At 46.7% G+C, this 22,389-nt stretch overlaps 1 protein-coding gene across 13 annotated transcripts in view; it reads left to right on the top strand.

Annotated features, from left to right (window-relative positions):
* The first annotated feature begins 1,268 nt into the window (after positions 1-1,268).
* Positions 1,269-22,389, top strand: part of EVA1C (eva-1 homolog C) — a 105,562-nt gene continuing 84,441 nt past the window's right edge. For 3 of the 13 annotated variants that reach the window (XM_077995843.1, XM_015133027.3, XM_015133023.3), the window contains exon 1: positions 1,270-2,577. In XM_077995843.1, coding sequence (XP_077851969.1) covers positions 2,418-2,577 — 160 coding nt within the window. In that variant the 5' untranslated portion in view covers positions 1,270-2,417. Of the gene's footprint in view, positions 2,578-18,403; positions 18,525-19,752; positions 19,872-22,389 lie in introns of those variants that run through there. The other 10 variants (XM_015133024.3, XM_015133031.3, XM_015133030.3 and 7 more) reach the window with 5 other exon arrangements.

Here is a 22,389-nt window from a genome sequence, read left to right as displayed (position 1 = left end):
ACTTACAATTCTTTGCTGGCTTAAGATAAAAGATGTAAATGCTCACCAAAGTCTCCAGGGCCCTGAACTCTGGCCTGCCGACCTCCAAATCCCCTGGCTCTTCCCTTTGCTCTGCTCCAGCTGTCTAGATTTTTCTCCATCTTTCAAGAGAGCCATGCTCCTTTTGGATTTCAACATGCTGGTCCCTTTTTCTAAAATATTCATCCTCCCGCAGCACCCAGAGTTTGCTAGTTTTTGCCTGGCCAGTTCATCCTCTATCTTTCTCATTCATCTTGCTTTAAAATGCTCCTGAACATCTCCCTTCCTCCCTCCGGCTCAGCTCCTTCCTTACTCGCTTCTGCTCCCATGGTTCCTGTCTTTCGTGACTGTCTGTTCGAGGGGCATTATTGTCCAATGTCTGTCTTCCCCGCTGTAATAATAACTGTATGCATTCATCCACTGGAGTCGTTTCCATCTTTTGGCCATCATAAATAATGCTGCAGTGAATACTGGTGTGCAAGTATGTTTGAGTCTCTGCTTTACCAGACAAGAAAGCCTGGGGATGCTGTCACAGTTAGTAACAGTGCCCACTTAGACATTTGGAGGCCAGTGCAGACCCACAGGGCAGTGCTGCCCACTCCCAAGACTCCGGAGCATGGCTGCCTCCCTGTGCCAACACTGTCAGTCACTAGCTCAGAACCCGGCATACGCTGGTACCAATTCATATCTAAACTGGCTGAATGAGCAGACAGAATGGAAAGTACAGGAGGGACTCGAGTTTTGGACAAACATTACTTACATTGTGGCTCCAAAGTGCTGGGCATCCTTACCCACACTCCCAGCCTCAGTTTCCCTAACCTAGAGAGCGCACACTAATATTTATATGTTCAGAGGTTATTGGGGAGGTTGAGTTTTTATTTAATATTTTAATGTAGATTTTTAAAGTCATTATGCCAGACAGACTGGGCCTCACTTGGTAAACACTGATGTTTAGCATTTAACACACCTTTCCCCAGACTGGAAGAAGGGGCCGAGATCCCAATTCGGTGACCCAGCCCCTGCTGGAGTACTGGGTGGTATCTAACGCCATCCACCCTTCTGGAATCTTTACGGCCCATCTCTGAGTGGGTCCCACGGGGACCCTCAGCCGCATTTTCTTTCACCATGCCTCCCGGCACACTCTGGGGCGTTCGCAGCTCTGAAGCCCGCCGGACAGTGCGTCCGGCCCCGCCCTGGGCCTCATTCTCTACGTTTCCGCGTCACGCCCGCTGAGAACTTGGCAGGCCCTCCCGCGGGGTTCGGGAACACTGTGTGCTTAGCGCCCGCCCTGCCCTCCTCCCTCCCGCCGGCCCCGCGCGGTCCTTAGGTTTGGGTCGCTGGGCCCCAGGTACCCGCACCCGGCAAGCAGCCACGGAGCCCCTCGCGCACTTGTCCTCGATACCCTTGAGTTTGGGCCACGCAGGCCACTCCTCGGCCACTGGCTGGGCGTCCAAACGTGGGTCACCCCGCGCACAGTCTAGAGGTTCAGAAAGATGCTGTGGCCCACTTTAAAACAAAGCCCAATTATTAGCGCTAGGCGGCTGTTTGCGCCGGTCCGGTGTCAGATCCCCCAGCGCTGCGGACAACCAGTACCCAAAGGAAGCCGAGCTGGAGCTAAAGATCCCGGCTCCGGAGCCATCTGACCGGTTTTGAGACCTCCAGCTCGTCGCCGTCCTGGCTGCGAGAGCTTGGGCACGGTGCCGGGGCTCAGTCTCCTCTACTGTGAAATGGCGATAACTGTATGTGCCGGGTGACAGCACGTGGCGCGCGGCGGGTGGCGGGGATGGCAGCGGTGCGATCCCACGCCTCCAGAACCCCACCTTCCCGCGGCCCCCGATCGGCCCCGCCCCGGGGGCGCCCCAGCTGCACGCGCGGCGCTGGCTCCAAAGTGCGTCACGGGCACCGTCCGCGCTCCTTCTGCCGCCAGGGCGAGGCTGGCACCCGGCCAGCGCGGGCAGGGCCACGGGTGCTCGGCTGTCTCCCGGGTGTGGAAGGCGCTCAAGGTGCGCGGCCGGGGACGCGCTACTGGGGGCGCCCTCCGCGGCGGGCAGCGCGCCAGGGACCGGCCTGGGCAGCCGCCCGGGGCGCCAAGGCTGCGCTTTCCCTACCGCCCTCCTCGCTTCCTCCCGCACCGCGGCAGCGGAGATTTCCTCTCTTGGAAACTACGCGGATCCTTTTCGGGGATCCTCGCCCCGCCCCAGTTCTCCGCCCCCTCCCCTTTGCTGGGGCTCCTGGACTGGCCCGCTCAGGGGAGGAGGCTCTGGCAGCCTGGGCGGGGAGGTGGCGGGGGGCCGCGGAGTCGCTGGCCATCGATTCGCCCCGCCATGTGACGCCGTCCTTAGCCCTGCGACCCCCCGCGCGTCCCGGGCCTGCGCCCCCGCCCCGCCGCGCCGAGCACCATGCTCCTGCCGGGACCTGCACGCCAGCCGCCGGCGCCCCAGCCCGCGCAGCATCCCGGCCTCCGCCGGCAGGTAGAGCCGCCGGGGCAGCTCCTGCGCCTCTTCTACTGCACTGTCCTCGTCTGCTCCAAAGAGATCTCAGCGCTCAGCGACTTCTCTGGTAAGAGTGCCCTCCCTGGCTGTGCGTCCCCCGGCACCGCGGAGCACCCAGGTGAGCCCTCGAATGGGGGCAGCCGCACCAGCGGACACGGCCAGGCAGGATTAAAGTTGAGGCGTGCTCACAGACACTTGTCTTGTCTGGTGTGAGCCCTTGGCATATAGGTGGCTGTGAGTGAAGTGGCGACAGGGGACTGCCACTCCCAAGAAGGAAGGGTGTGTAATGTATTTAGAGTTTCTCGCCCTGCTGTTGACCTCGTCAATTTCCTAGCATTAGGGACCCGGTCCTGACCCACGCTGGTTCTCTGGAGCCCTGTGCTGCGCCCAGCGCTGTAAAATACACGTGTTGTGGTCGGAGGCGTTGCACCGGGTTTGCCACCCGCGTAGCCCATTTGCCCATGTAAGGAGACTAGCCCAGGGGACACCTGACCTCGAGTCCACATTGGCAGGTAGGAAGGGAAGCCCGCGGGGACTGGAGGTCTGGTGGAAAGCAGTGAGAGATGAGGAGATACTTAAATAACAGAGAGGAGCCTCTGCCAAAGTATACCAGGGTCCTCCCTCTCCAATTCCAGTTTCCTTCACAGAAAATAATGACTTCCTACTCTCAAATCAACTAGGAGGCTTTTCTTTTTGGGAATCGTGATCCAGGTTCTCGCAGCGGATCTCAGCTAGTTCTGAGCTTACAGGTGTGACTCCCCAAAGTGAAAAGTGAAAAGTGAAAAGTGAAAGGGATTTCTAGGTTGACGATAGACTTAGGAGCACATGCTTATGTTAGCACTGCAGTTGCTTACCGTAACACAAGTCCTTGCAGACGAAACAGACCTGGATCTCCCTCTGGCAAGGCTGGAGGCCTTCAGCCAGCTTAGGGAGCAACTCTGAGCGCCACACTCCTCCTTCTCCAGGGAACCTCTCCCAAGTTCAGACTTTGCACAGTCAGTCCCTATCGGGTCCTGCAGTGCAGAGTCTTTTGCAACATAATGGTGGTAAAGGGAGTCCTTCCTCAGTCCTGTTTGTGCAGTAGGCTAGTACATAGCAAATTGAACAAGAGCAAACCAGAACCTGAATTGGGATTCTAGTTTACTTACAGAGAATGGCATTGTTAGTGGAGAGCTCTTAGGTCAGAGGATCTTTGCTTTGAATATGTAATATCAAGGCAGTATTCCTACCTAGCAAAGGAAGCCAAGATATGCCTATTTGGCAAGCCACCCATGGCCCTTACAATCAAGTATCCCAGGATCAGAACTCTGTGGTAAGCATTCTGGGGAAATGCATCAGGCTTTTCAAGTGCTATTAACTATTTTTTTTTTTTGTACTAGAACTTTCTTGGCTGCTAGAAAAGCTCTGTATTAGCTTATTTGAGCTATGGAAAGCAGTTCTGAGTTCAGCCACCATCTAGCTCTGAATTCTAGGGAAATAATTGAAAACTGACAAGCCTTTTTGTGTGTGTGACATCATTGCAACTGAACAAATATTGCTTTAGGCAAATTGCAGTGCAATCATTAGATTGTTTTCACAGATTATAGACACTAAGAGTTCTGTTGCTTTAGGGAAGCAGTTACAATACTTGTAACAGTCTATAGATTACCACCCAAGCAGTTACAAAACTTGTAACAGTCTATAGATTACCACCCAAGTTTGGAATTGTCTGTCTCTAGCAACTGTTATATACAGTGGAGTTGACCTATCAAACAGGGAGGCTATATCCTTAGTAAAATGAATGATTTGATACATGTTATTCTAAATAGTATAAACGATAAAAGGCATTTCCTTCTGCTTTCCATGCGAACGTGAATTCCAGGGTTTCAAACTCCCTGAGCCAGCAGTAGGTGGTGATATTGCTACCCACAGCCAGTCCCCATTTTTCCTCTCATCAGTGATGCTCTCTAGAGATCTGAAGATTAGGGAGAACATGTCAGAAGCCTTTTGGGGAGAAGAAAAGAAATATAATGTCCTCCCAAACCACTGAGGCCCTTAAGTTTAAACCTTAATTCCGTATCATGTGAGGTCGGAGAAATATTAGAAAAATCTCACGGAGAAAGAAAGATCATCTTCCAAGTTGGCTCATTTGACTTGGGTTTTAGCCGCCCTCCCTCTGCAAATTCCTAAGCTCCAAAGATGACCATCTTATTGTCCGGTTCAGTGTTTCAGCTGACGCGAACCCCCTGTGGCCTCAAGGCTTGCCGCTTGTGTTCTTGGGACAGTCGGTCCTGTTCCTTTTTATGAACTTGAAGGAGTGCATAGAAACCAAAGCTGAGGCCTGGAAAGAGACAGTGGACTCTCCCCCGCAGAGCCTGATCACAATAAACAGGGCTAGAGAGCAGTGTTTGACAATGCAGATACTTGCCTGTTTTTCTAAATAAGGGGAACATCAAAAACTAGCAGAGGATAGAGGAAACTTGGGACCCCTCTGCCCTGTGAAGGAGGGAGGATGGTGTATCCATGTGAAAGAAAGTGCCAGAATGTCAGGGGTCCCAGCCATTGTCTGTACAATATAGGCCCCCCTCTCCCCCAAGGAGATTAACAGTGCAGAGTTTTGGAAAGTTCCTTAAGCCTTTCTCTTCTTTGCGGCTCTTCCTTGAGCCTTTTCCTGGGGCTGTCAGCTGGTGTAGTTTTCCTGGGTCATTGATTTTTTTTGCCCTCGGGGATTCCAGCATCGATCTCACTCTTAATAAGCCAGAGGCAGCATCGTGGCCCCCTCCTTCTCCCCATCCATGCTCGTGACGTTCTAATCACCTCCAAGCCTGCTGGTAAACAGGCTCCCCAAACACCGCCTCCTCTCTCATCCCCAAAGATTTTGAGATGTCGCCAGCGGCCACTGGAAGGCTATCATCATTGCATTAAAAATGAATCCCAGCGAAGGCAAGAGAAGTTCATGCAAAATTAGTGCCTCTGATCCTTAATCTCATACTCAAATGTGCTTGGCTTTCGTCCACTTTCCTCTTTGGGATAGAGTTCTGTTCATTTGACTGCATTCTCAAATTGAGGATTTGGCTTGAGACGTCTAAATTCATCATTGACTTGAAAAACAAAACAAACCCCAGAAGTATAATGCTATGCCCATCGTCTTTGTTCAGAGAACAAGACAGGGAGCTGGAGCTTGAGGATGAGTGCTGAGAGGAGGGAGGGGTACCCTCTTGAGTAGCAGCCATAAAGAGCAAGGGATCCTCTACATTTTTGCCGTAAAGAGTGGTGTTTCAGTGTGTCTCTTGTATTTAGTTTGTGATGGTCCTTCAGTACTTACTGTTTTGTGTGTGTGTGTCTGCTTTTAATTTGTGTTGTTTCTCTGCTGAAGGCAAGCTGGGTCTTCTCTTTCTTCCCTACTTCTTTCCTTTGTCTCCTTTTCTTTTTCTTTTTTTTTCTTTCTGAGACGCAGTCTCACTCTGTTGCCCAGGCTGGAGTGCAGTGGTGCAATCTTGGCTCACTCACTGCAACCTCTTGTCTCCCAGGTTCAAGCAATTCTCTTGCCTCAGCCTCCCAAGTAGTTGGGATTACGGGCACCCACCACCACACCCAGCTCATTTTTGTATTTTTAGTAGAGACAGGGTTTCACCATTTTGGCCAGGCTGGTCTCGAACTCCTGACCTCAGGTGATGCACCCACCTTGGCCTCCCAATGTGCTGGGATTATAGGCGTGAGCCACCGCACCCAGCCTCTTCTTTTCTTTCGTTTCTTTTTTTTCTCCAAGAAGTTCAAAGTGATTGACGGGCTTATAGGTAGAGGTGGGGAGGAAGGAAGGGAAGGAAAGGGTAGAAAGTTGTTCTAGGTCTCACTTGAATTCCTCAAGAACTCCTGGCCTTGGACAAAGTAGACATAACCATGTGTTTCCACATTTGATTTTGCCCTAGGGCACATAGTGGTGAATGTGAGAAGTAGGAGGGACAGGGGATGGGAAACAAGGAGAGTGGGGCAGCCTTTAAGGCCTTCCTTGTACCCAAATGTCCCCAGACCTCAAAGAAAGGTCACTCTATAATAGAAGTGTTGTTTTTTTAAAAATAGAGTCATGCTCTGCTGCCCAGGCCAGAGTGCAGTGGCTATTCACAGGTGCAGTTGTAGTGCACTGTAGCCTCAAACTGCTGGCCTTAACCGATCTCCTCCTGCCTTAGCCTCCTGAGTAGCTGGGATTACAGGTGTGCACCACCCACCTGGCCTGGGCCAGTGTTCCAGTCCCTGCCATTGGTAGCCCAAGTGAGCATTAAGTGGTACTTGGTACCAGATTGTATTAGTTTGCTAGGGCTGGCATAACAATATACTACAGACTGGGTGGCTTACACAAGGAACATTTATTTTATCACAGTTCTGGAGGCTAGAAGTTCAAGATCAAGGTCTTGGCAGAGTTGGTTTCTTCTGAGGCCTATCTCCTTGGCTTGTAAATGGCATCTCCCTGCTGTATCTTCACACGGTCTTCCCTCCATATGTGTCTGTGTCCTAACCATCTCTTCTTAGAAGGACATCAGTCATATTGGACTAGACTCCTTCAAATGATCTCATTTTAAGCTAGTCACCCATTTAAAGGCCCTATCTCTAAATACTATCATAGTCTGAAGTGTTAGGGATTAGGACTCCAACGTATGAATTTTAGTGGGATGCAGTTCAGCCAAAACTTAGGTCATTTGCAGCCCAATAAATAAATCTGACTGGTAGCTCTTTATTTCATTGGCCAGGAATTCCAGGGTATAGAAATATGGTAATTCAATTGAACCTGGGGCCTCAAGGTGGGAACTCGGTATTGATGGACACAGTTGTTCATGTTGGAGAGGTTGAACCTTGTTATTTGCTTTCAGATAAACATTGGGTCTCAGCCCTGGCAGCACAATAACATCTCCTGGGGAGACTAAAAAAAATATATAGACAGGCTGCACCCCAAGACATCTGATGTAATTGGCCCTGGGAGAGCCAGTCACTGATCTCTTTTTGAAAGCTCCCCGGGCAATTCTAATATGTGGCTAGAGTTGAGGACCACACTTTTGGAGTTCAGAGGGGAGGGTGACCTCCTGCCCATGCATCAGTTCATCCAAGGGTACACAGTGTGGCTGGGTGTCCCCTTCACCCCCTACCCTAGGGCTCATCACCAGGGAGACCAAGACTGTATTTCCCCAGCATATCAGCACCTCCCAATACAGACACCTGTGCATGCACAGCCATGCAAACACACGCATGCACACACCCTTCCCTCTGCCTTGTATTATGCCTCAGTCACATCATCCTTTTTATTCAAGATTTATCTTTACTTTAAAAAATGTATGGAGTGGAAAGCCAGCTCGTAACTAAAGCAAAACAAACCAAGTATCCAAAGGAGTTGTCTAGAGGCCACAGAAGAAGAGAGATGAATAGCCAGTGTCTGAATCTGCTCATCTGTTTCCATGGAAAGTGACTACATCTGAAAAGTTTTCTGCCGGCTCTTTTTATGGCAGAGAAGAGTCTTGGCCCACAAGTGGTCCCTGTTATTGATGGCTTTGGTCTCCCAGGTGCTTTATGGGAAAGGGGAGCCTAGCAGCAGTTTCAGAGAAGAAACAGAAAGGAAGAGGGTAAAAGTTAGTTGAGCTCAGTTTTTATCTGATTCATCCTCATAGCAACTCTATGAGGTCAGGCCCGGTCTCATTTGCAGATGGGAACTCAGCCTCAGAGAGGGTAACAAACGTGCCCAAGACCGCCCAGCTAGGGAGCAGCGCTGAGGCAGGCTCCAGCACCAGGGCTGGCCAGAGCACGGGGATGGGGCCAGGCTGGGGTCTTGGCCTGCAAGGGTGTTGGGGTAGGGAGGAGCAAGACCAGAAAAAAAGGTGCCACAATTTGCCTAACCTTTCTTGATCGTTCATGCGGTGATCGCTGCCAGTTGAGGTGCTTCTGAATAGACTGACCTTTTCCTACCCTTCCATCAGCGTCATTTCATCACCGTCCTTCCCAAGTGGGTGCACTCACAAAGTGGTCCAGTGGGGTAGGAGAAAAATGTCACAACTTCTGTTCTTGCCTATTGGCTTTTCCATCTTAACAAAAAAAAAGAGTTAAGTTTTGCTTATAATTAACATATAAATTGACAGAACATGTGATTTATAAATAAGTGTGCATATATTGGAGATGTGTTATCAAAATGTTTCTGTTCATGATGTTTTTTATAATGTTTTTCTGCCAGTAATAATAATTATTTTTAAAAACTTTTATTTTAGGTGTGGGGGTACATGGGAAGGTTGGGTACATAGATGAGTTCATGAGTTAAAAAATTTGGAGGTCACTGATCTTCACAGCCCACCTGTTGGCTTAATATCTTTAAAATTCTCAGTGAGGCACCACTCTGAGGGTAGTATACAGTGAGAGAACAATTGCTCCCTTGTTACCCACCCCTATTGCCTGACTTGCCTACTGCTATCCCCAGCTCCACAACTGCTAATAAAATTTAGACACAGGATTTGAACCCAGTACCTATCAGGTTTTAAATATCCATACTGATGGCTGGGCACTGTGGCTCATGCCTGTAATCCCAACACTTTGGGAGGCCGAGGCGGGTGGATCATTTGAGTTCAGGAGTTCGAGACCAGCCTGGCCAAAATGGTGAAACCCCATCTCTACTAAAAATACAAAAATTAGCTGGGCGTAGTGGCGTGCTCCTGTAGTCCCAGCTACCCAGGAGACTGAGGCAGGAGAATCGCTTGAACCCAGGAGGTGAAGTTTGCAGTGAGCCGAGATTATGCCACTGCACTTCAGCCTGGGCAACAGAGCGAGATCCTGTAAAAAAAAAAAAAAAATTCCATACTGTCACTGAAGCTGAGCAATGGACCAAGAAGGTGGGAGCAAGGGTGGGGGCTGGGGAGGGGGAATCTGAAGTCTTATGATACTTTGTCACTATTTTAATGAGGCTGGTATATTTGCATCCTTCTGTAAGGAAATGGTTTCTCATAATAACATAAATCCTAAATCCTAGAGTCACGAAGATTTTAGTACTGGAAAGAGAATCTCGGATTGGAAAGGCAGCTGACCAAGTGATTCTGGTGTCTTCCGAGTTTCCCCTTGCCCCTTGGGGTACCTCGTTCTGCCACCCCTTTAGTTGACTCCCATGTGTGCACCACCGGTTCAGCAGAGCCAATAACTTCTTGGTTACCCTCAGCACGAGTAAAAAAGTTGGTGAGTTAAAAATACTTTTAGGGTTTTAAAAAATTTTTACAGCCTGGCCTATACGGTGAAACCCTGTCTCTACTTAAAATACAAAATTTAGCCGGGCATGGTGGTGGGCACCTGTAATCCCAGCTACTCGGGAGGCTGAGGTAGGAGAATTGTGTGAGCCTGGGAGGTGGAGGTTGCAGTGAGCCAAGATCACGCCACTGCACTCCAGTCTGGGCGACAGAGTGAGACCCTGTCTCAAGAAAAAAGAAAAAACTTATTTTTTACTTTTGAGATAGGGTCTCGCTCTGTCACCCAGGCTGGTATACAGTAGTGCAATCACGGCTCACTGCAGCCTCAACCTCTGGGGCTCAAGCCATCCTCCCACCTCAGCACCCCCTAGTAGTTGGGACTATAGTCACATGCCACCAGGCCTAGCTAATTTTTTTGGCATTTTTTGGGTAGAGACAGGGTCTCACTATGTTGCCCAGGCTGGTCTCGACCTCCTGGACTCAAGAGAGCCACCCGCCCCGGCCTCCCAAAGTGCTGGGATTACAGGAGTGAGCCACTGCGCCTGGCCCTAAAAATAATGTATTAAGCACATAAAACACTCTATGCCAGACACTGTTCAAAGAACTTCATGTTAAGTCATTCAGTCCTCCCAATTGTAGCTATAAAGGAGATGCTTGTATAAAAAGTTCAAGAAACTGAGGCAAAGAGCGTCACTTTTGGGGATTTGAATCCAGGTAGCCTTTCTAATACTAAGGGAAGAAAACAAAATAAATTACATGTAGTTTAAAGCAGAGGCACTTCTGTCATGTTTATCTCTTCATTTACCAGAGCCAAATCTTTCCCAGGACTTATATAAGTAATATCCATTCCTTGTCCTGTTTAAAGATAATACCATCTAGCCCCAAAGAACTGATTATAGAATTGAGTCTGTAATTTGTTTCTGGAAATTGGTGTTCTGAAACTATTTCCCCAACAGAACACCTAGAAACGCTGAATAAAATATAAGAAACATCTTTTCATGCATAAGTGAGTGGTTAAATATAAGAAATATCCAGGAAACAAAAATGAAGAGAGAATAGAGAACTAGGGATGATAGCTGGTGCAAACCCTATGACTACGTTGGAGTTGCTGATGGTCTTGACAATGCAGATTTAACAGGTGCCTGAGCGCAGGTGATAAGGCATGAGACCACTGTAAAGTGAGGGATTAGAATAAAGACCTCTATATAAAGCCAGGACCTTGAAAGCCTAAACCTTCATTAAAAGGTGGATGTGAAACAAATCAGCCTTCTTGTAAAGAAAGATGACAAAGAAACTTGTCATAGCCTTGGTTCAGGATTGGAGAAAAAAATAATGTCTCTTGAGACAGTGTAACCAAAATTCTGCCTTTTGGGGAGTCTAGGTTTTGAATTCATATTACCTTTACTGAGAAACCCAAACTGAGACACTAATAAAGTTGGCCCATGATACCTGGTAAAAGCAAACACATAGATACTGCCTGCATGGGAACATCATCAATATAGGCCCATCTATAGATTCCTATAGATGAAATGTTGCTGATTATGATCACACAATTCAAAATTACATTATATGAGAAGTAGTCAGCAGCGATGACATAGTTCTTAAGTAATAAAAGAGAGAATCTAGGGCTGGCCATGGTGGCTCATGCCTGTAATCCCAGCACTTTGGGAGGCCAAGGTAGGTGGGTCACCTGAGGTCAGGAGTTCAAGACCAGCCTGGCCAACATGGCGAAGCCCTGTCTCTACTAAAAATACAAAAATTAGCTGGGCGTGGTGGTGGGTGCCTGTAATCCCAGCTACTTGGGAGGCTGAGACATGAGAATCGCTTGAACCCAGGAGGCAGAGGTTGCAGTGAGCTGAGATTGTGCCCCTGCACTCCAGCCTGGGCAACAGAGCAAGACCCTACCTCAAAAAAAAAAAAAAAAAAAAAGAGGGAATCTAAAAAGAAATTTAAGAAGGAATCTAAAACATGAGAAAGGAACAAAAGGCTATCAAGAAAAAAACAGGTGTATTTATAAAAGAATCAAATGTATTTACTCACATGAAAAATATATTCATTGACATGAAAAGCCTGATGGGTAGGTTGAAGAGCAGATTAGATATAGCTGAAGAGAGAAACAGTGAGGTGAAAAAAAAAAAAAAAAGCTGGAGAAATTATCCAGAATGAAACAAAACAGGTAAACATATGGAAAACATGGAAGAAAAGTCATAAGACATGGAGGACGGAATGATGGTTGAATATACATTTGATCAGTATTCCAGAAAAAGAAAGTAGGGAAAAGGAGAGAGAGGCGACACTCAAAGTGATGATGTGCTAGGATTAATTTTTTTTTTTTTTTTGAGATGGAGTTTTGCTCTTATTGCCCAGGCTAGAGTGCAGTGGTGCAATCTCAGCTCACTGCAACCTCCACCTTCCAGTTTTCAAACAATTCTCCTGCCTCAGCCTCCCAAGTCGCTGGGATTACAGGCACCCGCCACCATGCCCAGCTATTTTTTTTGTATTTTTAGTAGAGATGGGGTTTCACCATGTTGGTCAGACCAGTCTTGAACTGCTGACCTCATGATCCACCCACCTCGGCCTCCCAAAGTGCTGGGATTACAGACGTGAGCCACCGCACCTGGCCCTGTCCTAGGATTAATTTTTAAGAATTAATGAAAGATTCAGATTTAAGCATTCCACGGAAAATAAATAAAATAAATTTATACCTGAATGTGTCATACTGAAACTGTAAAATACTAAAGACAAAGTGACAGTCTTAAAAGCAATCAGATAGTAAAGAAAATGTTATCTATAAAGACTTTGCAACAAAAACAGTGGGAGCCATAAGATAGTGAAATAATATTTTTCAGGTTCTGAGAAACAAACAAACAAAAAACAACCATCAGCCCTGAATTATATACCCAGCTAAACTACTTTTCAAGAGTGTGTGAAATAAAGACAAATTTACCACTATTGAATCTTTACTAAAACAGCTACTAAAGGGGTCAGGCACAGTGGCTCACACCTGTCATCCCAGCACTTTGGGAGGCCGAGGCAGATCACTTGAGGTCAGGAGTTCGAGACCAGCCTGGCCAATTTGGTGAAACCCATGTCTGTACTAAAAATACAAAAATTAGCTGGGCGTGGTGGTGTGTGCCTGTAATCCCAGCTACTCATGAGTCTGAGGCAGGAGAATCGCTTGAACATGGGAGGCGGAGGTTGCAGTGAGCCAAGATAGTGCCACTGCACTCCAGCCTGGGCAACAGAGTGAGATTCTATCTCAAAAAAAAAAAAAAACAAAAACAAAAACAAATGGTGGGCAAAGAAATGGTACAACTTCAAATGTCCTTTATCCACATTCCTTGCTCTGTCTTCTGCTGAGGGAGTATCATCTTTTTGTGTTGAGAGGGATGTTCTCTAATATATTTCACTCTTTTGATGGCAAAAGTCATGAGAGACTTTCTTGACCCACTTGAGCTCTTCCAAGGACTATAACTTCCACCCTGAGATACTTAAGGCTCCTCCACAGGTGAGCCTCAGTTTCGTGGTGACCACACACTGGAAGTTCTGTAGGGAAGAATGGGAAACAGTCTAAAGCCTCTCAGGTCCCGGATGCTGTGCTAGATATGATACAGCCTACTCCAAAAAATCATTCCTTTCCTGGGGAAGCTTGCTTTTTAGTGGGTTCGTGGACACACACATTACAGAGGAGCTTGAGGGATGAGCCATAGATTTGGCAGGTCACATTCTCCAAAAAATAGTAAGCAAACCACAGAGTTTGGAACTGAGTGTTTGGAAGTATGTTCACAGACCTACTAGATGACTCTGTCTATGCGTAGATTTTACATTTCCTTACATGAATTTCTCCCCTTATGTTCTCTCCGACACCTGTATCGTTTGCTCACTCAAGCCTCTGGAAATGAATTTCTCCTGCACTAATAAGTTAGAGAATGAAACGATACTGGGATGAAGTGATGCTTTGGGTTCATTTCCATCTGAGCACCAAGTTTTCCACACGCAGAAAACCAGGCAACATTAAAATTCAAAACTCGGGCCACGGAGTCTGAAACGTATGTTTGCGAACAGTCTGATTTCATGTCTGCCTCTGATGCCCTGTGAATACAAATCGCCTCATTTGGGGCTGGAGGAGCAGAGAGGAGGAAACCCAAGAATGATCTCCAACACAAATCTTTAATTCGGATGAGTATAATAGAGTGTAATCCCATTTCAAGTCTGTCAGCATTCCTTTGATGATTACAAATGAGTCCCTTTTCCCCTGCAATGTGGGGGAATAATCTGGATAAAATAACCCTTTTTGTCTGCAAAGGCCCATGCGATGCATACTCGTGACAGCTTTCAGAGTAGTGTTTCAGAGGCTGAGAAGAGCATACTGTGCTACCACGTCATCTCCTTTCTTTCTCTTGACTTAGAAGATTTTTCACTCTTTTCATGTTCAGTGGCTTCCGAAATTCTCAGGCTTAGAAATCATAAATCATCGTACTGTACCGAGGAACAAGAGAGACCCAGGTCACCAGGTCCTTTTCCCTCCCTGCCTGCTCAACAGGAGACGACAGGTGGAAATGGGAATGTATGATCTTATCTAGAAGGCCAATTTGTACAGCTTTGGAGGGATATACTTGAAGAAATGCATACAATTTTATAGTCTCTTTTTCATTAAAAAAGAATGTACACTGAACCCAAGTTCAGGCTTACATGCTTCCCTTTGTCAATTTCCTTGTAAAATTAAGGGATAGTCATTTTAAACACTTCGTTCTATTCGCTGAGACCTGAATGCCAGGACACTCGTTCCAAAGCTAATGATGCAAAATGCTTTGTGGACAGGCCACCCTGGACACAAAGATTCAGAATGAAAAGAGGTCTTGAGAACTCCAGTGCTGCGGTCCCACTCTGTGGTGCTGGTCACAGCAGGCTGTGGAGAACCACACAGAGCAGATCTTGTGGTCTTGTTTGTTCTGCTTTCAAGTGCACAAGTGCCTCTCACCTGCTTTCCCTATTTTTTCTTCTTTTAAGTTAGAATGCCCCAGGATGATGATGATGATGATCGATAATGATTTCTGACAGAGACTCATTCTGTTACCCAGGCTGGAGTGCACTGGCATGATTGTGACTCACTGCAGCCTCAACCTCCTGGGCTCAACAGATCCTCCTGCCTCAGCCTCCCAGGTAGCTGGGACTACACACCCCGCTAATTTTTAAAAGTATTTTGTAGGGTGGGTGCAGTGGCTCACAACTGTAATCGCAGCACTGTGGGACATCTGAAGTCAGGAGTTCGAGACCGACCTGGCCAACATGGCAAAATCCCGTCTCGACTGAAAAAAAAAAAAAATACAAAAATTAACTGGGTGTGGTGGCATGTGCCTGTAAATCCCAGCTACTTGGGAGGCTGAGGTAGGAGAATCACTTGAACCCGGGAGGCGAAGGTTATAGTGAGCCGAGATCACGCCACTGCACTCCAGCCTGGGAGACAGAGTGAGACTCCATCTCAAAAACAGCATTTTGTAGAGACAGGGTCTTGCTATGTTGCCCAGGCTGGTCTCAAACTCCTAGCCTCAAGCGATTCTCCTGTCTCAGCCTCTCAAAGTGCTGAGATTGCAGATAGGAGCCAGTGTGCCTGGCCCAGGATTATTTTTTATTAGTGTTCTAGCTCTCAAAAACCATAAACTAAGGCTTTGAGGCAAAAGGTCTTTTCTTGTCTCAGACTTCTGTGTTTCTCCCTGGCTATTCAAGTCAAGGCAGGTTCTTTGGGTTTGTCAACATTTGCCAAAAGTGCTATATGGTCTTTCCAGGGGATGGCTCTCTTTATCCGGTGAAAATTTTGCTTTTCCGAATGTTTAGTTGAGATCAGTGATTCTCAATCCAAGAGTGATTTTGTCCCTCAGGAATATCTGGCAATATCTGGAGGCAATTTTCTTTGTCACAGCCTTTTAGTGGGTGGAAGCCAGGGACACCGCTAAACATCTTACAATGCCCAGGACTGCGCCCCCACAGCAAAGAACCATGCAGTCCTCGTGCCAAGGTTGAGGAACCCTGGGCTAGACCAGCAGACTTGTCCTTGTTTTATTATCGACACTTTTAGAACATGAAAAAAGTGAAAACTTTTGTTTTTTTTAATCAGAGTTGAGTCTGGAGTCCCTAGACAGCTCTAAAACACTCTCTTCTCCACATCTAGCTTGTCTTCTGTAGCCTGAAGGAGGTCTTCAGTTCCATAAAGCCAAAGAAATGAAAATCCACAGGCTGCTATGCTTCTCCACACTCTCTAGCCCAGTGGGGTTTTAGTCAGAAGTTTTCCCCCTTCCTTTCCTCCAAGGACCTTGTCTATGTGTTTGGCCCTTTTGCCTTCATCTCCAGCTAGACTCTTGGCCATCATTAACGTCAAAGTGAAATATCGCTCTCGAGAGGTGTTCAAACTTGAAATCACTCGCTCACTTGACGTGCAAGGATGTGTTTGCAACACATCTCAATTATTTCAAAATCTCAGTGAAACAGTTGCATGATGGGGGTGGATAATTTGATTTGAACATGAAAAAGGAAGAGAGAAAGTCATGAAGATAATGCAGAGATTTTTTTTTTTTTTTTTGGCATCTCCCACTGCCTCCCTGACTTTCCTCCTTCCCTGTGTTCCTGCTCTTATTCCCCCTACCTCTCTCTCTCCATCCCCGGCCACCCCACCAGTCTCCATGCACTCACAGACGGACAGCTTCGGCGTTACTTTGTGAACAGTGCATTCAGCCGTCTGTGCTGCTGTTATACAGTTATCAGGATACTCTGGAGTTTATGTGGTCATGGGGCTGAGCCCCGTTTTATGGCCCACATCGAGGAGGAGGAGTCATTGGACTCCTCTGAAGTGGTAACTACCATCCCTGCCCAGAGGCCTCAAGACTGCGGAGCAGCTTCCACTTTCTGAGCGTGCCTCCCTCCATCACCCCTTCAGACAAGTCACAACTCTACTTAAAATATTTTTTTCCTTCTGCCAAACACAGAGAAAATATAGTATTGTTTCCAAGAGAGCGAGCAGGGGCACCAGCAGGAATGGGTGTGCAGTATTTGTACAGTTTTGTGACTCAGTCCATCTGAATTTCCAAGCATTTTAAGAGCTTTGTCCCAAAAAAAGGTCTATTGTGTGGCTCTTGGCACTGAAGAAAATAGCAGGCCTGTCAGAACTCTGTTTCAGATTTAATTTTCAAGTGGGTGATGTACGAATGCTGTCCAACGGGAGGGCATTTTCTCATTCCTGCTCACTTTGGTGCCATAGAACTTCAGTTTTCAGAATCAGCTCAGATTAAAAAAACTGAAGCATCTTTTCCCTTGACACCCTTTTAATAAAAAGGCACCATGTTCTTAAGCAGAGATTACTGTGGCTCTTAAATGAATATGGCTTCCTGCAATAAAAGTAAAAACATTTGACAATGTATATAATAAATTTTTTTTTCAGAGCATCTTCTTGCAAGACTTTACTATTCTTTGTTTCTATACAGTTTGGAAATTCAGGCCTAAAGACATTATTGATCTTCTTAAATGCCTCTTGAATGGAGTATTTACTGCTGGGTATAGACGGTGTAAAAAATAGGCAGAGGCTGGGCGTGGTGGCTCATGTTTGTAATCCCAGCACTTTGGGAGGCTAAGGAGGGCAGATCACAAGGTCAAGAGATTGAGACCATCCTGGCCAACATGGTAAAACCTCATCTCTACTAAAGATACAAAAATTAGCTGGGCGTGGTGGCACATGCCTGTAGTCCCAGCTACTCGGGAGGCTGAGGCAGAAGAATCGCTTGAGCCTGGGAGGCAGAGGTTACAGTGAGCTGATATCACACCACTGCACTCTAGCCTGGAGACAGAGCGAGGCTCCATCTCAGGAAAAAAAAAAAAAAAAAAAAAAAAAACAGGCTGAGGCCAGGCACAGTGGCTCATACCTATAATCTCAGCACTGTGGGAGGCCAAGGTGGGAGGATGGCTTGAAGGCAGGAGATTGAGACAAGCCTGGGCAACATAGCAGGACTCCATCTCTATTTAAAAAAAAAAAAAAAAAAAAAAAAAAGCAGGAAACACTTGTTTTTGAAGTTGCTCTTTTCCTAATTGTTTTCTTCCCTGGACCTTAAACAGTGGACAGTGACTTTTCTCATCACATGTATACTTTATGTAGAGTGTACAATTTGTCCTCCATGTCCCTGTCTTCTCTTGTTGATAAAGATTATGTACTACATTTTTTAAAAAAAAGAACTGAAGGATCATATCTGACCCCTGGATCCCTCTGAACTGTGAATAGATGATAAACTTCTGGGCTCAGAAATTTTCTCATAATGTTGCCAAGCATTAGTCCAGCGTGGAGGCAACTTTCTGCTCAAACCACTCATTTGGGTCCCGTGCCCAGTGTCACCCATCCTCAGCAAAACAACCTTTATTTCCTTCTTCCTGGTTTCCAGAAAGTTCCCCTAAAGCCTCGAGGAATCACCGAATGAAAGGGGCTTTTTACCAACAGGAAACTTAAGTGGAGTGCCAATACACAACATGGATTGCACCAGGCTGGGTCTAAGATAAAACTAGACTGTGGACAACAGAAGAGATAAGACCCACATGGCTCTGCACTGCCTGGGTCTGTTATTGTGTGGGAGGAATGTCTTAGTCTGTTGCTCCTGTGGGTGTAGCTAAGACATGAACTAGGAGCCTTCATCCGTAGAAAGCAGACACCTGAGAACCAATCCCAAACTGCAGGCTTCCACAGAACCTTCTGGAATCTTCTGGAATGCAACTCATTACTGCCAGAGGGTCTTTGATGAGTGTCTACTCTCCACCATTTGTCTTCATTACCCACATATTCTCTTTCCGTGGAAAGGTAAGTTATTAGAGTTTATGCAGTCTGGTATATTAATCGAGAGCTTTAAAGAATGTCACTTTTATGATTCAGTCTCACAGACTGGGTTAAAATGGCAGTGTTGACTATTAAGTCATAAATTACTATAATGATCCTTATTATTATTCAAGCAAGCTGTGAGAAATGAGCATTATCTCACAATATATGCCTTTTAGTGGACCTGAGGGAAGAGTGTATTTGCTGGAATTACAGAAGCCTGAGAACCACAGAGGAATTCTCACTGCAGGGCATTCAGGGTCCAAGGCTGATTCTATTTTGCATGCTCAGTCCTTACTCAATTTATTTTTGTTTATTTATTTATTTTTTGAGACGGGGTCTCGCTCTGTCGCCCGGGCTGGAGCGCCGTGGTACAATCTCGGCTCACTGCAACGTCACCTCCCGGGTTCAAGTGATTCCCCTGCCTCAGCCTCCCGAGTAGCTGGGATTTCAGGCACCCACCATCAAGCCTGGCTAATTTTTGTATTTTCAGTAGGGACAGGGTTTCACCATGTTGGCTAGGCTGGTCTCAAACTCCTGATCTCAGGTAATCCTCCTGCCTCGGCCTCCCAAAGTGCTGGGATTATAGGCATGAGCCACTGTGCCTGGCCCTCAATTTATTTTTTAATTAATTAATTAATTAATTAATTTTGAGATGGATGTTCGCTCTTGTCCCACAGGCTGGAGTGCAGTGGCGTGATCTCGGCTCGCTGCAACTTCTGCCACCCAGGTTCAAGCGATTCTCCTGCCTCAGCCTCCTGAGTAGCTGGGATTATAGGCACGCACCCCTACACCCAGCTAATTTTTGTATTTTTAGTAGAGACAGGGTTTCACCATGTTGGCCAGGCTGGTCTCGAACTCCTGACCTCAGGTGATCCACCCGCCTCGGCCTTCCAAAATGCTGAGATTACAGGCGTGAGCCACTGCACCTGGCCCCTCAATTTAATTTTAATAAAAGTATCAGGGAAATAAGCCACAAAAGGACAATGTGCAGATGTTAGAACAGAGCTGTCCAATAGAAATATAAGGTAATCCACATATGTAATATTAAATAATTTAGTCGCCATATTAGAAAAAGTAAAAGGGGTGAAATGAATTCTCCTAGTAAACTTTATTTAACCAACATATTCAAAATAGTATTATTTCAACATTAATGAATACTTAAAAATTCTTAATGAGATATTTTATGGTTTTTTTTTTTTTGCTTATGAAGGCTTGGAAATCTAGTGTATATTTTACACTAACAGCATATCGCAATTGAGATGGCCACATCTCAAGTGCCAAGTAGCCATGTATGGCCTGAGGCCACGACTCTGGGCAGTACAGCTTTGGGTAAGTCTAGGGCAGGGCAGAGGGGGGCACCTGGGATCAGGTGTGGAGCCTCAGGCCTTCTTTAGCACCCTTTGGTGAGGGCACTTTCTTTCCATAAAACCCAGGTCAAGCGTGCCTCACAAAGGGGCCAGGGGAAGTGCCTCAGTTTACTTGGGAGCTTGGCCTCTCCAGCTTGCCTTCCTGCTGCCTGGAAGAAGGTTGCTGTCCTCTCGCCTTCTCTAGCCCCTTTCCCAAGGACCCTCCCAGAATTTAGTCCTGTGAAGGGCCAGGGGTGCAAGGAGTCACCCACACAATGACAGGACCCACCAGCAATACCAGAAGTTGGCCAACCCTACTCATCCAAATTCCTTTCTGCCAGCTGGATGTCACAAAGCTTTCAGACTGCCGTCCTATGGCAACTCCATTTTGGGTTGCAGGGATGTAAGGGTTACTATATTAGTCCATTCTCACTCTGCTAATAAAGTCATACCTGAGACTAGGTAACTTATAAAGAAAAAGAAGTTTAATGGACTCATAGATCCACATGACTGGGGAGGCCTCATGATTATGGCAGTGGAGGAGGAGCAAAGTCACATCTTACATGGCAGCAGGCAAGAAAGCTTGTGCAGGGGAGCTCCCCTTTATAAAACCAGATCAGGCAGGGCACAGTGGCTCATTCCTCTAATTGCAGCACTTTGGGAAGCCAAGGTGGGTGGATCACCTGAGATCGGGAGTTTGAGACCAGCCTGGCCAACATGGTGATACCCCATCTCTACTAAAAATACAAAAATTAGCCAGGCGTGGTGGCTCATGCCTGTAGTCCCAGATGTTCGGGAGGCTGAGGCATGAAAATTGCTTAAACCCAGGAGGCGGAGGTTGCAGTGAGCTGAGATCACGCCACTGCACTCCAGCCTGGGCAACAGTGAGACTCGGTCTCAAAAAAAAAAAATTAGATCTTGTGAGGTTTATTCAATGTCATGAGAACAGCAGGGGAAAGACCCACCCCCATGATTCAGTTACCTCCCACCGGGTCCCTCCCACAGCATGTGGTGATTATGGGAACTACACTTGGAGATTTGGGTGGGGACACAGCCAGACCATATCAGTTACTGAGCTGGGCGTCTTCTTCCTTGAATGCACATTAACCTCTGAGGCGCTTCCCGGTTAACCTCCTTCCACAGCTGAGAAAACCCAGGCTTGGCACAGGCAAGGGATCTGACCCAATGTCTCCCATCTTATTAGTGGAAGGACCAAGACTGAACCCACAATTGTGCTCCTGTTTTGAGTCACCATGCTGCCCCCAAGATCAGATCTCAAAACAAGCAGACGTGGGGGCCTCAGAAACTCCCCAGCCTAGAAATCTCCTGTCACCCAGCAACACTAAGGGCTAAGCTGGCTGCTTATTATTCTGGATTCGCACTAGAATGACCTTGGGGTGTATTTCACACGTGCTGATATCTGGAGTCTCACTCCCAGCTAACTGAATATGAATCTCTGGGTTGGGGCCTGGGCACTGATATTTACACAGAGCTTCTGAGGTGATCCTAATACATCGCCAAGGTTGACACCTGCGGAAACATCGCACACTTTTCCATTTCTTTAGTTATTAAATATGTAATATTTATTATTAGTTTTCCAGACACAGAAGTGTTGCAAGAATAGTACAAAGACATCCTTTATACCCTTCACTGGGATTCCCCAGTGCTACCATTTTACCCCATTTGCTTTATTATTTTCTAAGTGGCAGATAAGTTGTCCTTTACCCCTAAATATTCCTGTGTACTCCTTAATAACAAGGACTTTCTCTTATATAACCAAGGCAATGATCCAAATCAGGAAACTAACCCTGCTACAATACGGTTTTCTAATGTATGGACCTCATTCAGATTTCGCCAGTTGACCCAATAATGTACATTGGAGCAAAAGATAATCCCAGATCATGCATTATTTTAGTTGTGTCTCTGTAGGTCCCTTTTAGCCTGGAACAGCTCCTCAGTTTTTTTTTCTCTTTCATGGTATTGGCATTCTTGAAGAACACAAGACGGTTATTTGATAGAATGTCCCTTAGTTTGGATTTGGCTGATGTTTCTTGGTGGCGTATTCTTATGCATTTGGGGTGGGACTGTCACAGCAATGGTGTCGTGTTCTTCTCTGTGCATCGCATCAGGAGGGACATGTTGATGGTTTACCCCATTACACCAAAGTGAATGTTGATCGTTCAGTGAAGGTGGGCGCAGGTTCATTGCATTATATTGCAGAAGCCATCGTCAGCCATACTTGCTCTGATTAACCGATCATCTTACGTGGCCATTTATCTAACAAAGCTGTAAGGGTCTTGAACTCAGGATGAGCAAGCTTTAAAGCAGAAGAGAAGAAAGAAAGGAAGGCTCTGGAACCTGGAGCTTTGACCAGGGTACAGGTCAGGGGAAGGCACCACCAAAGTTGCTCCTGGTGTTAGGATGAAGAGGAAGGAGAGCATTCTGTCTAGAAGGGGTTTGGGGTTAGAGAGAGGGGCACAGGAGAGTCAGAGCTGCCCACT

Source organism: Macaca mulatta, chromosome 3, assembly GCF_049350105.2.
Source record: "Macaca mulatta isolate MMU2019108-1 chromosome 3, T2T-MMU8v2.0, whole genome shotgun sequence".
Classification (NCBI taxonomy): domain Eukaryota; kingdom Metazoa; phylum Chordata; class Mammalia; order Primates; family Cercopithecidae; genus Macaca; species Macaca mulatta.
Note: the sequence above shows the minus strand (reverse complement) of the source record. Positions and strands in the feature narration are given on the sequence as shown.